Source organism: Rhincodon typus, chromosome 15 (genome assembly GCF_021869965.1).
Source record: "Rhincodon typus isolate 14 chromosome 15, sRhiTyp1.1, whole genome shotgun sequence".
NCBI classification, from domain to species: domain Eukaryota; kingdom Metazoa; phylum Chordata; class Chondrichthyes; order Orectolobiformes; family Rhincodontidae; genus Rhincodon; species Rhincodon typus.
Window position 1 is genome coordinate 43,844,742 of NC_063346.1, and position 16,251 is coordinate 43,860,992.

A 16,251-nucleotide genomic window follows, 5' to 3' on the forward strand; every position below is an offset into this window, starting at 1 on the left:
CACTCTCACTCTCTCACACTCTCACTCTCTCACACTCTCACTCTCTCTCTCTCACATACACACACTCTCACACACTCTCACTCTCTCTCACACACACGTGCACACACACACATTCTGTCTCTCTGACTCTCTCATACGCGCTCACTCACTCTCTCTCTCTCTCACACACACACTCACTCTCTCTCTCTCTCTCTCTGTCTCTGTCTCTGTCTCTCATTCTCCCCCCCCACCTTCCCAGGCATGCGTGCACGCATACACGCAAACACGTGCACTTGCACATGCATACATGTGCATGCGCATACACACATACATGTTGGGGAAAGCTCTTCCCTGTCTGTGCAGTGTAGAATCCCTTCCACAGCCTGCTGTACACATTCTGTCTTATTGCACACCGGTCATGGCTAGAGTACAGAATGAATTGAGTCAGGAATTGCAAAGTGTGTTCTGGGAAGGAAAAGCTTGAGTGAACCTGTAAACAAAACAAGTAAAGAAAAATGGCTGATGGAATGTGGAAAGAGTTGCTGCCGGTGGCAGTCATCCACTAACCATTTTTCCATCATACTCCCATGTTTTCCAACTGGCCACAGGAGCCCGTTGGCAGATTTAAAGACCATTTAATGAGACCTGCAGCCACAATGATTTGCCAAAGAATGTGAGCATGCTGACTGAGCAGGTAACTGCAAAGCAGCTGTAATCCAGCATCCTGAGTCCTCCGCCAGATATCCTTTCTTTAAACTCTGCTCCAAAACTAAGTCAATGTCGAAGGAATAATCTGTTCAACAAGTGTTTTATTAAAACTATTTACTTTTTTTTGTCTCTCAGCAGTTTGAGATAAGGTCAATATAAAGTCATTTTGTACCATTCACATTTCAGGTCACTAATTTATGCTACTTGTGTTCCTTCTCCAGGCGTGAATACCCACCTCAAATCACACCCAAAATGATACTACTAGAATGGTGTCGGAAACAGAAACTTCCCCAACCAGTCTATGTCACAGTAAGTGTCAACCATTACTTTATACTGTCATACACATTTTCACACAGCCAAGCATGTTTTTAACTGAACTCTCCATTAGTACGCTAATAATGCTACTTAAAAATCATGTCTAGGAACTTTGTTTGAATGTTAGAGTTGTATCTTTAAATCCAATTAAACAGAACTGAAAAGTAAAGGTCATTCTGCAGCAGATAGAGGATGAACAGCTTCTTTCCTTTATAGAAATTGAATTCTTAACATGTACGTTTCTTTAAAAATCAACTGATCACATCTCAAAAGCTGTAAAATAATTATTTCTCTACTTATTACCCATCACTAATTGTGCTGGAGAAGGGGTTGGTGAGCTGTCGTCTTGATCTGCTGCAGTCCTTGGTTTGTAGGGACACCGATAGTGCTGTTAGGGATTGGCCTAGCAACACTGAAGGGACAGCAATATGTTTTCAAATCAGGTCAGTGGCTAGGGAGGGACTTGTAGATGGTGTTCCTAGGCATCTGCTGCACTTTTTCTTCTACGTGACAGAGCTCACAGGTTTGGAAGGTGCTGCTGGATGAACCTTGGTTCAGTTTTTGCAGGACATCTTGTAGATAGTATGTGCTACTGCCTTTGTGAGTGGACCTGTAAGAGAATGATTGGAGCATATGGTGGATGTGGTGCCAAGCAAGTGGGCTACCCTGTCCTGAATATGTCTGGCTTCTTCAGTATTGTTGGTGCTGCACTCATCCAGGCACGTGGAGAGTATTCCATCACGGTACACCTGAGTTGCGCCTGCCTACCCTCCCAACTCACAAGGACGCTGACCGTGGGGGATTCAGTGATGGTCATGCCATTGAAGATCAATGAACCATGGTTAACTTTGCTCAGAGGGGATGGTCATTGCCTGGCACTTGTGTGGCAAGATTGTTACTTGTCATTTATCAGCCTGAGCCTGAATATTGTCCAGGTCTTGCTGCATATGGACATGGACTGCCTCAGTATCTGAGGAGTTGCGAATGGTGCTGAACATTGCACAATCATTGGCGAACATCGCAATTTCTAACCTCATGATGGAGGGAAGGTCATTGAAGCAGCTGAGGATAGTTGGGCATAGTCCACTGCCCTGAGGGATTCCTGTAGAAATGGCCTAGACCTCAGATGACTAACCTCCAACAGCCATAACCATCCTCCTCCAAGCCAGATAAGACTCCAGCCAGCCCTGAGATTTCCTTTGATTCCCATTGATTCCAATTTTGCTAGAGCTCCTGGGCACCATACTCAGTCAAGTACTGCCTTGATTTCATTGGCAGTCACTGTCATCTGACCTCTGGAGTTCATCTGTTTTGTCCATGTTTGGATCAAGTCTGTAATGAGGTCGGGACCAGGTTGCCCTGGCAAAACCCAAATGGTGTGTCAATGATTAGGTTATTCCTTTGCTAGTGTTGCTTGATGATCCCTTCCATCACTTTGCTGATGATGGAGAGTAAACAGACGGGGCAGTAATTAGCCATGTTGGATTTGTCCTGCTTTTTGTGCACAGGGTGTACCTGGTCAATTTTCCACATTCAATTAAACACCAGTGTTATAGCTGTACTGGAACAGCTTGACTAGAGGTACAGCCAGTTTGGGAGCACAAGTTTTCACGACTGTTGCTGGAATGTTGTTGAGGCCCATACCTTTGTGGTATCCAGTTTCTTCAGCCATTTCTCAATGTCACGTGGATAAAATTGGTTGCAGACTGGCACTTACAGTTCTGTGTACCTCAGGATGATACCGAGATGTATCATGCACTTGGCAGTTCTGGCCGAAGGTGGATTCAGATGCTTCAGGTTGGCTTTCTGCATTGGTGTGCTGAGCAGCCCCATCATTATGGATGGGGATATTTGTGGAGTTTGTACCTCCTGTGAATTGTTTATTTGTTCACTACCATTCACATGTACCGACTGACCTAGAAGAAGAACATTTGGGACTAAAGCAACAACATACGACACCACCCGGAAACTGGAGGAGCAGCACCTCATATTCCGCCTTGGGAGCCTACAACCCAATGGTCTCAATGTGGACTTTACTAGCTTCAAAATCTCCCCACCCCCGACCTCATCCCAAGATCAGTCCCCAATCTCATGCCCGCCTCCTTGACCTGTCCGTCTTCTCGCCCACCTATCAGCTCCTCCCACCTCGCTGACCAACCCCCACCATTGCCTACCTGCGCTCACTATCACCACCCCATCTACTTTCCCCAGCCCCACCCCTCCTCTTCCTATTTATTTCAGAGACCCCTAATCCTCCCCCATTTCTGAAGAAGGGTCCCAACCCGAAATGTCAGCTTTTCTGCTCCTCTGATGCTGCCTGGCCTTCTGTGCTCCTCCAGCTCCACACTGTTATCTATATTTATTGCATACATAACTTAGAAGTTTTGAGATAGTTTTTAATGTGATAACAAGCAAGTCGCACATTTTGCAATGGAGCAACCACTTGGGCCATAGAAACCTGGGATGTTCTTTTATTTTGCACCAAGATAACAGGACAGACATTGCCTTTTAAGTGCTGTTCTAACACAGGTGACTTGCTGACAAGATGGTATCCAGCACACAACGAAGCACCCAAGTCAGCATCTTTAATCAAAGTCCTGTGTATGCTCGAAATCTGAAACAGAGACAGCATGTGCAAGCAGCGCTCAGCCAGCATCTGTGGACAGAGAAACCAAGTCCATCTTTCAGTTCGAGAGCATTTTATCAGAACAGAGAGAAGTTAAAGCTATTTTACCTCTCCTTGGTTTCCCAGACTCGATGCTCAGTTAAAAACTGTAAAATGTCTGACTTCTGCCAGTTCTGATGAAAGGTCATTGACCTGAAACGTTAAGTCTGTACCTGTCCCCACAGGTTCCACCCAAACCTGCAGAGTGTTTACAGCAGTTTGTTTGTTTAATTGAATATTTTCTGTACAAGAAACAAAGGCTTACAGAGAGATTATTTTACTGGACGTTCTGTACTAGGTCCAAACACCTTCAGACAGATTATTGTAACTGCATGTTTTGTTCTGAACCAGGTACAGAGACCTTCAGACAGATTATTGTAACTGCATGTTTTGTTCTGAACCAGGTACAGAGACCTTCAGACAGATTATTTAATTCAGTTGTGACTGTAGCAGACAAAAACTACAGCAGCTCCTGTTGGTAAGTGATGGGGAGTTGGATTTTCTGCCTCTCTCTAAATCCTACATCTGGTTCCAAAATCAAGTCGATGTCAGATATCCCATAGATACTTTCAACTGCCAATGGTAACATTTTTGGTTCAATTAGTGAAATAGTAATTATTATATAGACTGTTAGCATGGATTTGGTGTGCACTAAGCTATGCTTGTGTTTTCATTTTGCTGTTGAGCACTGAATTTCAACTAAAAGTAACCTTATCTAAACACCCCGCCTGTGGAGATACCATTTTGTGGATTTTTAGTCCAAAAGCAAAATTTTACAGACGCTTGAACCAGTAAAGAAAATTGTGCAAAAGATTAGCTAGTTAGAATAAAAACTACAAATGAAGTGAGAATATTCATTTCATGAGTTTACATTGCTCAGTTTTATAATCTACCAGGAATGTAAATTTTTTTTATTTGTTCCTGAAGAGGGTTATTTTTCATCATTCATGGGATGAAGGTGGCGTCGCTGGTCAGGCAGCATTTATTGTCCATCCCTAATTGCCCAGAGGGCAGTTAAGAGTCAACCACATTGCTGTGGGTCTGGAGTCACGTGTAGGCCAGACCAGGTAAGGATGGCAGTTTCCTTCCCTAAAGGGCATTAGTGAACCAGGCAGGTTTTTCCAACAATCGACAATGAATTCATGGTGATCATTAGACTCTTAATTCCAGAGGGGTGTTGCTGGCTGGGCCAGCGTTTATTGTCCATCCTCTGTTGCCCCGGGGAAGACAGTGAGCTGCTAAGGACACCAAAATGTTGTTAAGCAGAAAGTTCCAACATTTCCGCCCAGCAGCAAATATCAAAATTTCTAGAAGCTATTGCAATTATTAGATGTACATAAAATGGGTCAATTCCTTCTTCAATGGGGTAGATTAGCTGTTGGATTTTAACCAGATCAATTCATTCACTCAGACCAACTTAGATCCTCCTATTTTCCTGGCAATTTCCTGAAAGCAGTTGCTTAAGTTCCTGCAGCCTCCTTATATTCTCTTCACCTTGGATACTTAGCAGCTATGTTTCATACAATGCAGCACCCTTTTGATGGTTTTCTGTTGCTAATGGGCAGTATTCAGAACCTGGAAGAAATTATTGTTACTGAGCTGTTTGATAGGGTGTGTGAGATTTCACTTGCAATAAATTTGTCTTCCACTGCTTGTTGCTTAATTTCAGTCATAAATAAAATCTCATTTGGCAGAGTAAATGGACCACGTTTGGTCTTTAAACTTGTTCAGCCCACCATGTTCAGATACAAAGAATATTTTTTTTTTTGCTCGTCAAGGTGAGGGAATGGAACTGTCCTCATTTTCAGTCATGTTGACATTAAGTAAACCCAGCAGGAATAGCACAGCCTGATACTAAAGTCAAGCCCTGCAGTAAAGTCTTACTCTACCAATATGATTATCTTTCCCACCATCAGCCAGTTATTTTGCCCTACAAGTACCTGAGGCAGTAATCATCTACATCGTGTCACAACGATATAAAATATGGGCTATTGAGCTTTGAATTCCATTATCCAGTTTAATACCTGGTTTCCATTGAAGCATTGGAATGGCTTTAAAAGGGGACTGAAAATACTAACTTAAAATGGCCACAGGTTAGTCCATGTTGGCCACGTTTAACTGAAATTAACATTTTAACGAAAGGCAATGAAACTAGTCAAGAAACCTCATTTTCTGTCCTAATGCAAATCTTCACATATTGGAAATGGAAACATCCATTCAATTGTTAAGCCCCCAAACAATACCTGAGCAGACAGGATATGTACAACCAGTTGCTATTTCAAAGAGCTTCTTTGGCAGAACAGGAGAGATGGATTTTAAGCTAGAGAACAGAAGCGGGTTAGAGAAACCTTTGTTTTTATTCCTTATGAAGAAATCCACCTGATTGTCAATGTAAACAGCATAGAAGAAGCACCAAGGAGCTACAACCTTTCAAAGCAACTGCCACTTTTGCTCCAGCTGATGATCCAAGAAGCCAGCTAACCAACCATGGTTTTGAGCTAAAACATCTTGCCTTGAGGACAACCAAGCACTAAAAACTATATAGGAGCAAATTACTGCAGATGTTGGAATCTGCACTGAAAACAAAAAATGCTGGAAATCACAGACTCTTCATCAGAACTCTGAAGAGTCATCTAGACTCAAAAAGTTAGCTTGCTCTCTTTCCACGGATGCTGCCTGACCCGCTGTGATTTCCAGCACTTTTTGTTTTCACTAAGAACTGTATTTTTGTTTTATCTTGCTTTTAACTTTGTAAGTGTGTGTATGTGAGAGAGAGATGGCTGATGTGATTGCCTGAAGTCCACATGCTTGATGTTGTGTCTTTATTCTTTTACTCTGGGTTAGCAGGTAATAAAATTGCTGTTTCTTTCACTCAAGGAAATGTTGTAATGGCTGTTGCTTACAGGAAACAGTTAGGGGCACTTTAATTGGAGAAATGTAAAGCCATGTGCTAAAAAGAACTTAAAATCTTTAGTGCAGCCCAGCTGGAGAGATTGGAAAGAGAGAAGCCAATTCACTCCACCTCACCTGGTCATAACAAACAGAAGCGAATAGTCCATGTTCCTTTGATATTCAATGTCATTAACAGCACTGAACTCCCCACTATCAACATTCTGGGCATGACCAGAAATTTCATTGCACCAGCCATGTAAATGTGGTCGTGAAAGGGGCAGATCAGAAGCTAGGATTCTGCAGTGAGTAACTCATCTCCTGACTCCTCAAAATCTGTCCACCAACTACCAGTCAGAACTTTAGCTGCATACTCTCCATTTGCCTCAATGCGTGCAGTTCCTAAAGCACTTCAGAAGTTCAGCACAAAGCAGTGCACTTGATCGGTGCTCCATCCAACATCTTAAACATACACTCCCTCAATACACTGTGCACAATGCAGGATTGAATAATGTAGACACATTTACTTCAACAACTGAACAAGATTCCTTCAACAGAACATTCCAAACCCTCTACATGTACCACCTTAAAGGACAAGGGGTGTATACATATGGCAACACCAACACCTGCAAATTGGCTGTCTTCATTCACTCACCATCCAGACTTGGAATTATATTGCTGTTCCTTCACTCTAGCCAAGTCAAAATCCTGGAATTTCCTTATACATGATGGTGCACCTACATCACGTGGATTGCAGTAGTTCAAGAACCTATTTATCACCACCTTCTCCAGAGCATAAGGAACGGTTACAAATGCCAACCTTGCCAACATTGTTATATATCATATTAAAAAACACTGACTTTGTCTCGAACTCTTACTGCCAGCAGATGGAGCTTTTTGTTTTATTGATCTGAGCTATATTTATTCTACAGTTGCAGAAGTGAGTGGCCAATAGTAAACTTAATGCACAAGCTGTTTATCCAGTTCTGAGTGGATGTCTTTTCTACTGATGGAACAAATTCGGGAAATTAACATCATGATTTTGCTCGGCAGCACGGTACAAAACAACAGATGAACTTCTATTTTCCATCTGTCCCCTTGGTCCCTCTGTAACTTGGGAGATTTCCCTTCTACAGCTACTCAGAGTCATTCCTACACTTCGAACTTATTCAGTGTGGGCTTTCTGTAATCACAAATAATTGTAATTGTAGAACTCAGAATGTGAACAGATGGGAATTTGTTGGGGATGCTTCTTAGATGATGGGAACTGGTTGATTGGGGGTTTTAGCTGCATCACCCCCGGGAGGGCACACACACACACACACACACACACACACACACACACACACACACACCCCACCCCACCCCCAGTGATACATTGGTGTGACGTTTTGTAGCCTGGCTGTACAGACAGTTTTCCTGTGCATGGACATAGACTGTGTTAAGTTAGGGATGCTCTGGTTGGCTTTGTTGTTCTGGAGCAGAATGATGAAAGATTCTATCCTTGTGGAACTGTTTTTTTTTTGTATGCTGACCAGTGAGGACTCATCAACCCAGAATAAGGGTTATCCTGCTGCCCCATTTGAGGTCAGATTGCATGCTGCCACTCCCTATCTAGGCCTTTACTTCACCAATGGCTCCTTCGAAAGGGAACAGTCAACATCTAGCACCCTTGCCCTTTTGGAATAAAAGCTTGTGGGAAGGAAAGGATGGGATGGCCAGAGGCCAGGTGCTTTCCCACAGAAATGTCAGAGACCAAATCACTGATGTCCTAGTCTCTCACACATCCTGCCAATCAGTTCAGAATAGCACTGACTTATTCCTTGGAGCAGGTTGTTTGCTTTGGCTGTAATGTTGCATAACGACAGTGGGGGAAGGGAAGAAAACAGTTTTATGAAGTACATTACTCTCACAGAATCGAAGAACAAATGTTTGTAACAGTCCATCCGCCATGTTAGTAGTCTTTTTAAAAGATTAAACTATCCACTTAAATTGCAAATATGTGAGGAAAAATGTAGGCTTCTAAAATCTCTCAACTCATTTTCACTTCCAGATTTTGTATGATTGCGCTGGAGCAATTCGAGAAACTTCTGCTTTCCAGCAGATTTCATTCAAGCAGCAGACTTTAAAAAATTAGAAAGCCCTTGGTTCAGATATTTTGGCAAAGCATCTCATGATGTTGAACAGTAGGGGGCTATCATTCCTGCCATGTCAGACAATAAATTCTGTCTGAAATATCGGAGCATAGGAATTTTGACTTGAAAGCTACAGAATCAAATGATGAGCAAATTGAAAGCTGTAACTGCCAAGGAACCGACTGTCCCAATATGTGCAGTTAAAGGCCTCACTGCTTTGCCTTAGGGAAGTATGTATTAACTATTTCACTCTTTTCAAACAGATATTATCAAAACAAATGAATGGATAGTTTGATCTAAACTTTGGCTTGCTCCATTTCTCAGGGTCATATTTCACGGCCTGCCTGTGCAAGTTTGCTCATGGTGCAAGGACCAGGATGCAGAGAGGAAGAGAGAGGAACAAAGGCAGCTCTTTGAGTGCTCCCTAAAATGAACATGCAAGCATTAGTTGCCATGAGTTGGGTGTTGGGGAAGGATAGTGTGACCAGTGTGAAGAAAGCAGCAAACAGATTTTTTTTGTTTTAATTCAGTCACCAGATTCGGGCATCGCTGTGTAGGCCAACATTCATTGCCTATCTCTAGTTGCCCTTGGAAACAACTTGGTATGCCAATATGGAAGCCAGTTAAGAGTCAAACACATTGCTGTGGGTCTGGAGTCACATGTAGGGAGACTGGGTTTGAATCCCACCACAGCAGATTGTGGAATTTTAATTAAATAAAAATCTGGTTAAAAGAGTCTAATAAAGCCCATGTTGATAGTAATCTCAATCGTGATAATACCACTAGGCCATTGGCTTTCTGAGGAGGATAATGCACCATGACCACAGTCTGGGTCTTCATTCTGGATCAACATTCAGCGATATATTTGTTAACTTTGACTAAAGGACAGTTTCAGTGGTAGGGGCCAATCTACGTGTCTCTGCAATATATAGACTGAATGCCTTCAGCTGGTGGCTCCCCGTCACCTACATGATGTTGATTTTGCCAGTGACACTCGCACTCCAAGAACAGTTAGTCCTTTACATTTAGTATTTCTAGGTTCCCTCATTCTGTACTTTAAGATGTAGGTTTCCCACGCCCACCAGCCGTGAACATCTTTCTGAACGTCAATCGTGAACATCGAGCCAGAGTTTCGGGCTCCAATCGTTGGGACTGTGGAATGGGATTCAGATTCAGCACTTGTGATACAAAGGCAGCAATAGTAGTCCTCAGTACTCCTGTGGAGACCTGACAGGTCAAATGGCCTGTTCTTGTGCTGTGATTCTATAGATATTCTGTTTAATATCTTCACTTGCTTTCAGAAAATGGCAAGCTCTGTAGCCCAGAGTTTTAAATATGATATTATTTATAAAAGTAACAGAACTTAATTGTTGAGAGTTTCTTTCCTCGCAGACCTATAAATACTTGGACCAAATCTTGAGTATTTTAGTGACATGACAGCTCTGTCCGAATATTTGCGATTGGGTTTATCTATCACCGTGCAGTGTCATGGAGCGGCATGGAGCGGCCCAGCACCAATAGCAGTCAGCTATGTGAAAGCCTGCTGTCAGCTTGGGCTTTTGGTGCATCCCCGCTGCATAGAATGGTGCGGTGGACATTTCGCAGCAACAGTCAGGTACAGAACAGCAATGGCCGAAGAACTTGGGTGCCCCCCCCACCAACCCTCAAGCTGAGCAACACTGCACAATGATTCAAGGAACTAAACTGAAGAATGGGACTAAAAGGGAGCCAGCACAATTTTAGAAAGTTTAATGGGTTTGTTTTCCAGCTGTGTGAGCAAGTGAAATTTTATTTGATCCTAGCTCTGTCCAGCCAGTTAATAATCTGGAAGTTAACCGAAGTTCATTTTAACAAGACGCTGCATGTTCGCTAATATTGGCATGTTCCCTTAGCCTTTCTTGCCTGGCACAATGTACAAGGGTAAACTGCAACTATTTATAGTCGGGTAGCTGCAAAAACTGAGCTCCAAGCAAATGATTAACATCATAAAAAAAAAACTCAAAACAAAAATTCAATTATTCTCCCAAGTTCTGACTTGACATGCACTCGGTTCCTGATCTGGAATATTCAGAAGTTTGCCTGAATTTTGAAAATTTGGCATGATTCCTTTATGTATTTATTTATGAATTAATTGCTGAAGAGTTGTTTTGCTTTGAAAAAAATATGACCTTATTAAATTAATTTGCCCTTTGTGGTTTGAGTCTAGCAGTTCTGTAATCTATTTGATTGAGGGTTAATTTTTATTGGGTCCATATGCTGAAATGATAATCATTCACATATTGAATATCTGTGGAATGTGTTCGTTCCTTGCTTGATTGCTGAAGCACATTTGTACACTGCAGCATTTATGCAGCTTGTTTAAAATAACATTTAGTTAGGATCGCATTTCCATTCAACTTCAAGTTTTTGTTGGAGCTATTGCATTATACACTCAGTAATTCTTTGTATAAATGCTGGCAATGTCAAGGAATAATGATTTTTTTATCAGATAAAGCAATCCATTGTAACAATTTAATTGAATGTTCTTTGCAAAGAAACACCAAAGGTTCATGAAGGGAATGCAGTGGCTGTTGTCTACATGGATTTTAAGAAAGCGTTTGCCAAAACATTTAAAAGGCGAGTTGAAAAAGAGGAGGATCATTGTCAACTTGGAGAAAAAGACTTAACAAAATTAAACTAATCCGTAGTCACTGATAGCTTTCAGATTGGAAAGCGGTAAACAGTGATATATCCCAAAGATCAATGCCAGGCCCACTACTTTGTTCGATATGTATAAATGCCTTGGATATTGGAACAGAGTAAAATTTCAAAACATGCCAATGATACTGAACTTAGAGAGTGACGAGCAGTGAGAATAAAACCAATTGACTGCAGTAGAATACAGGTGAGCTAGCAGAATAGACAGGCCAGTGTCAAATGGAACTTAACACAGAGAAGTGTGATTGTGCATTTTGGCAGAAGAATAAGATCTAAAGAATGTTCAGGAGCAGAGAAATTTTGGGTGTGCATAGGCTTTTAAAGGTGGCAGAACATGTTGAGAGAGTTGTTAGCAAAGTATATGGAATCTTGGGTGACGTACATAAAGTCATTGAGTACAAAGGCAGGGAAATTATCGTGAATCTTTATAATGCTGTGGTTAGGCCCCAAATTGTGTGTTTTCTCTTGGCCTGGTCACCACACTTTCAGAAGAATGTGAGGATCTTTGGGAAGTTACAGAGGAGATTTACCAAAATGCTTTCAGGAATGAGGGATTTTAGTTACAGGGTTTGGTTGGAAAAGCTTGAGTTGTTATCTTACAGTACATGAGATTGAGGGTACATTTGATAGAGGTGTACAAGATTATGATAGAATTAGATAAGGTAGACTAGAAAAAGCTACGTTTGTTCACCGATAATAAAAGGAGCAAAGGATGCAGATTTTAAGGTTTTCAGCAAAAGGTGGAGAGTAATGTGAGGAAGACCTTTCTGACACAAGTGAGTGGTAAAGATCTGGACCATAATGCCTCCGAGAGAGTTGGAAACAGAGACAATGCATGATTTGAGGGCACAACCAGACTGGTATGATCTTGATAAGAGGTGGAAGAGGCTATTATGGTTGAATGTTATACTCCTGCTCCATATTCATACGTTTGTAAAATGAACCTCGTTTTTCTTTTCCTTTCTCAGGGATAAGACAAAGAAGGTGGTGGAACAGTCGTCGGCTATAGTGTGTCTGCGGACCCTCGGACTCCCTGACGGAAGATTGTGTGATGGAGAAAACCCATTGAAGTATAAGCGAAAAAGAGATGAGGAGATCACCAATGGCATAGAAACTACCAGTCTCCCCTCTCTGAACACAAATAAAAGAAAGTCCATCACTGATGAAAATACGACGACTGACATCCTGCTCTAATGCAATAAATGGAAGTTTTATGAAGTGGCATATACAAGTCAGAAGGTTATTTATATAGACTTTTACCCAGCCAGTACCCCATCTTTGCTGTTCTTCTGGCCAATCTTATATCAACTCCATAGATTTTGCATATTGTTTTAATATGGTGACCACATGCCTTGGGAGTAAGGCTGAGCCTGGTGTGCTGGAGAAACTGCAGAGAGAACTTTAATGTTTGTGTTCTTTCCCTATTGGTTTCTGCCTTAGATAAATAGCTGTATAGTTTTCAATCCATTGACCATACCAAGTCATACAATTTAATACCCTTTAGATGTGGCTTCATTTCTACACAGGCCATTCTATGCTTTCACTTATGACCTGGAAGTATTTGTGTAATATATAATTTTACTATTAGCTGCCATATCAAATACAGACCTTACCCAAATGTTACTACCTTCCCCACTCCTCTGGCTCACTGTATTTTAGTTAGATGACTTTCGTCTATATCTTCCTGTATGAACAATGTATGAGCATACCCAAAAATTACGGAGATGAACATGTGTTTTTATGGATATTTGGTCATGACTGAAAGCTAGTTCATGGTCTTACTGTACCATCATTTCTGTTCATTACTTTTGTTTAATTTGCCTTCTCCATTCCATTGTTACATTTCAATTCCTGATTCTCTCTCTACTTGCCTTTGTCTCCTTTCTTTCCTCAGTTGTTCACTCTCTCCCTCTCTGTAATTTGTTGAGCTGCACCCATCATTCCTAAAGCATTGATTTGCCAAGTCGAATCATATCTCCTGCCTATAATGAGAATTCCTTTATGCTAGTTCCTTTATTTATTATTTGAATTCTTGCTATAGGTTGAGTATAGCATAAAATGTGCTGCCATGTTAGAATTCCAGCATTTTGTAGGTAACTATAGGAATTTCTTTGCCCCATTAAGCCCACATTGTCAGAGAGTTCTTTCTCCAAAACTATCTTTTTTCTGAATGTGATCCAGTATTGTTTATGAATCTGTGTATGGACTAGAGCTACGTGTTGTTCCTGTGCCTTGCATTTGTAATCTATTATAACTTGCACAGAAAGTGACAGCAAGGCTGCTGCTTGTTTACATTGAGGAAGAATTCTCTCCGTACCCATGGAAAGGTGAAACCCATACAATCTTCTGCCTCCCATGATCATCTTTTCATCAATTCTTTTGAAGGTAATTCAAAAGTGAAATCTTGAAAACGAATTCTGCAAACTTGTACTCCTTTTGGCGAAACTGCTCGAAGGGCATACAGTATGGTCGCTGAAACACTGGATCCCTGATTCGATAGCCTGTGACCATGGGAGCATGGAATTTGATCTTGCATCTGTGGACCTTTCTGTAACTGAAAATACTGGAGTGCCTTGGTGTTGAAACTGTGCTAACTGTGTCTTATTCCTAATAATGTTGGTGACTGAAGGATATGACTTTCTGCCAACATTAAATTAGTCAATTCTAATCCATTCACATCGGTGGTTACAGGGTGATAATAGCTTCATGTGTTGAGTCTACTTTGATAAGTCAGTAACCATGATGATTGACCTGCTTTCGTTTTCGCTGGAGCATGCTTACTTGGTGACTGAAGAAGCCTGCCTATTTCTGCTGGGGAACTCTTTATAAGATGCATAATCAGGGTGTAATGACATATGTAGGGCCCTGATTACAAATTTAGTCGTGCTGCTGGATTCCCACAAAATTACTCTGGGGCACTGCCAGCCTGGGCTCCCCAGCTCACCCTCCCTTGTAGCTTCAGCCTATACCTTTCCCAGGATCATCTTTCACCAGCACCTCCCTCAGAGTGAAAACAGTGAGCTGCCTCAGGGTGTCCCATGTAACTTTCTGATAGATTTCTCATTGTGTTGATTTTTAATACCTACAGTTTTTTTCCATTTTTCATTCAAGTTACTTTTTAGGCATTTTAAAGACAGCAGATTTTAACCTAATCTATCAGGAACGAAGGCCACTAATAACTTGTAGAAAGAACTGTTAAAGAGTTTACTGGTATGAGTCCAACATTTTTTTGCAGTCTTAATTGAAATATCCCATCTAAAATAATTACAGGAAGAACATAATGCATTTTGTCAAGTTTTTAGCACCCAAGTAAACTGTTGAATAAAAACCTGTGAATTCTTTATTGACAGTCAAGTATTAATTAATTACGGTAGGTAAAATCGGATTAACTTCAGCGAAGTAAATTTGACTTCCTTGTAAAGCAGGATTTTGGCATTGTCCCAAGAACAGGCAGAAGGGAGAGCCACTGAGAATATGCATCATTGAGAAACTTGTCCATAGAGCAATCAGAATCGAGTTGGCTCCCAGCAGACATCCATCTGACCTAGATCCAGTCCTTCAGTCTTGCGCAAATTAATGCAATTCAGGGGATAGTCTTCCCCATCCCAAAGTGGTAGCCTGCCCGCACCAGTTAATCTGGCAGGTAGGCCAACTCTATTTGTCCTGCCTGGAGCTGCGATAATGACAGTGGAGGCAGAATGAGACCTCTAAGTGGTCATGAATTGACCAATCTGTGCCGCACTCGAAAGTACTTTAGCACATTTAATATCTTGGACACTCACATTCTGAAGTGATGTTGGGGAGGTGGCGTGGTGGAAAAACTCCTGACCCCATCTGTCCTTTTTTTCTCCATGTTATTGTTATCCTCACATACTGGATAGCATTTATAATAGAATGAGCAAGTGGTCAGGTGCAGAGTTGAATTAATTTGCATGCCTATGCCAGTGGACTTGCCATTACTTTATAAGAATCTGCTTAGTTGACTCCAAATATATTGTAAATGTATATTATATTCTGTAAGTCACAATAAAATCTTAGAAATTAAACCAGGTTCTTGATTGAGCTGCAGTATTCTGTGTTATCTGCGGTATGCACCCACAAATTCACCCTGTACTTCAGATTCGTGGATGGAATTCCCATATAATGAAGGGTGCACTGAGCTGTGAAGTGATTCTTCAGCCTAGAGATGAAAGAATAATTCACATATACGCAGCTCAGAATTCAATGTTTTCAGGTTTCCATAATATTATTGCATAAAGTATTGAAACCTGCTTACAATAAAAGTGTGGCTAAGAACACACATTGAAAACATGTACGTTTTGTTTCTTCTGAGGATATTATTCTTGACATCACATTGTGTTGCTCAGTATTTGCAGGAATATTTTTCATACTAAGTTACAGAATTGCATTGTCAGATACTTTTAGAGACTTTTAAGGAACTCTTGGATAAGCACATGGATGATAGTATAATGTAGGGTATGCATAGTAGTTTGATCATATTAAGATAATAGGTCGGCACAACATCGTGGGCCGAAGGGCCTGTACTGTTCTATGTTCTAATACACCCCTATTTTAGCAGAGAAGGCTTAACAAAACTTGAAGCGGAATTTGTTCTCGAGGAAAGGTGAAAGTAGATTGCCTTTCCTTTCTGATGCACTTTCACCCTTACCCTTGATTAACAACCTTTGAGGTCACATGGCTACATTTTTATAGTCCCATGTGTCTTCTCAGATTTTGTTTTTTTTTTGGTTAGTTTAAATCTTCAGAGTTTAGCATTCCCCTGTGGCCAATTAAGGGCATAAAAATTCTTCTTATAATTTCCACTGCAAAATACCTCAACTTTGCAAAATGCTAATAAAATTA

At 41.2% G+C, this 16,251-nt stretch overlaps 1 protein-coding gene across 6 annotated transcripts in view; it reads left to right on the plus strand.

The window, feature by feature from the left end:
• Positions 1 to 15,438, plus strand: part of dus2 (dihydrouridine synthase 2) — an 86,258-nt gene extending 70,820 nt beyond the window's left edge. For 5 of the 6 annotated variants that reach the window (XM_020537199.2, XM_048605682.1, XM_048605679.1 and 2 more), the window contains 3 exons: positions 909 to 996; positions 4,072 to 4,145; positions 12,357 to 15,438. In XM_020537199.2, coding sequence (XP_020392788.2) covers positions 909 to 996; positions 4,072 to 4,145; positions 12,357 to 12,582 — 388 coding nt within the window. In that variant the 3' untranslated portion in view covers positions 12,583 to 15,438. The remainder of the gene's footprint in view (positions 1 to 908; positions 997 to 4,071; positions 4,146 to 12,356) is intronic. The other variant, XM_048605683.1, reaches the window with a different exon arrangement.
• Positions 15,439 to 16,251: the final 813 nt, after the last annotated feature.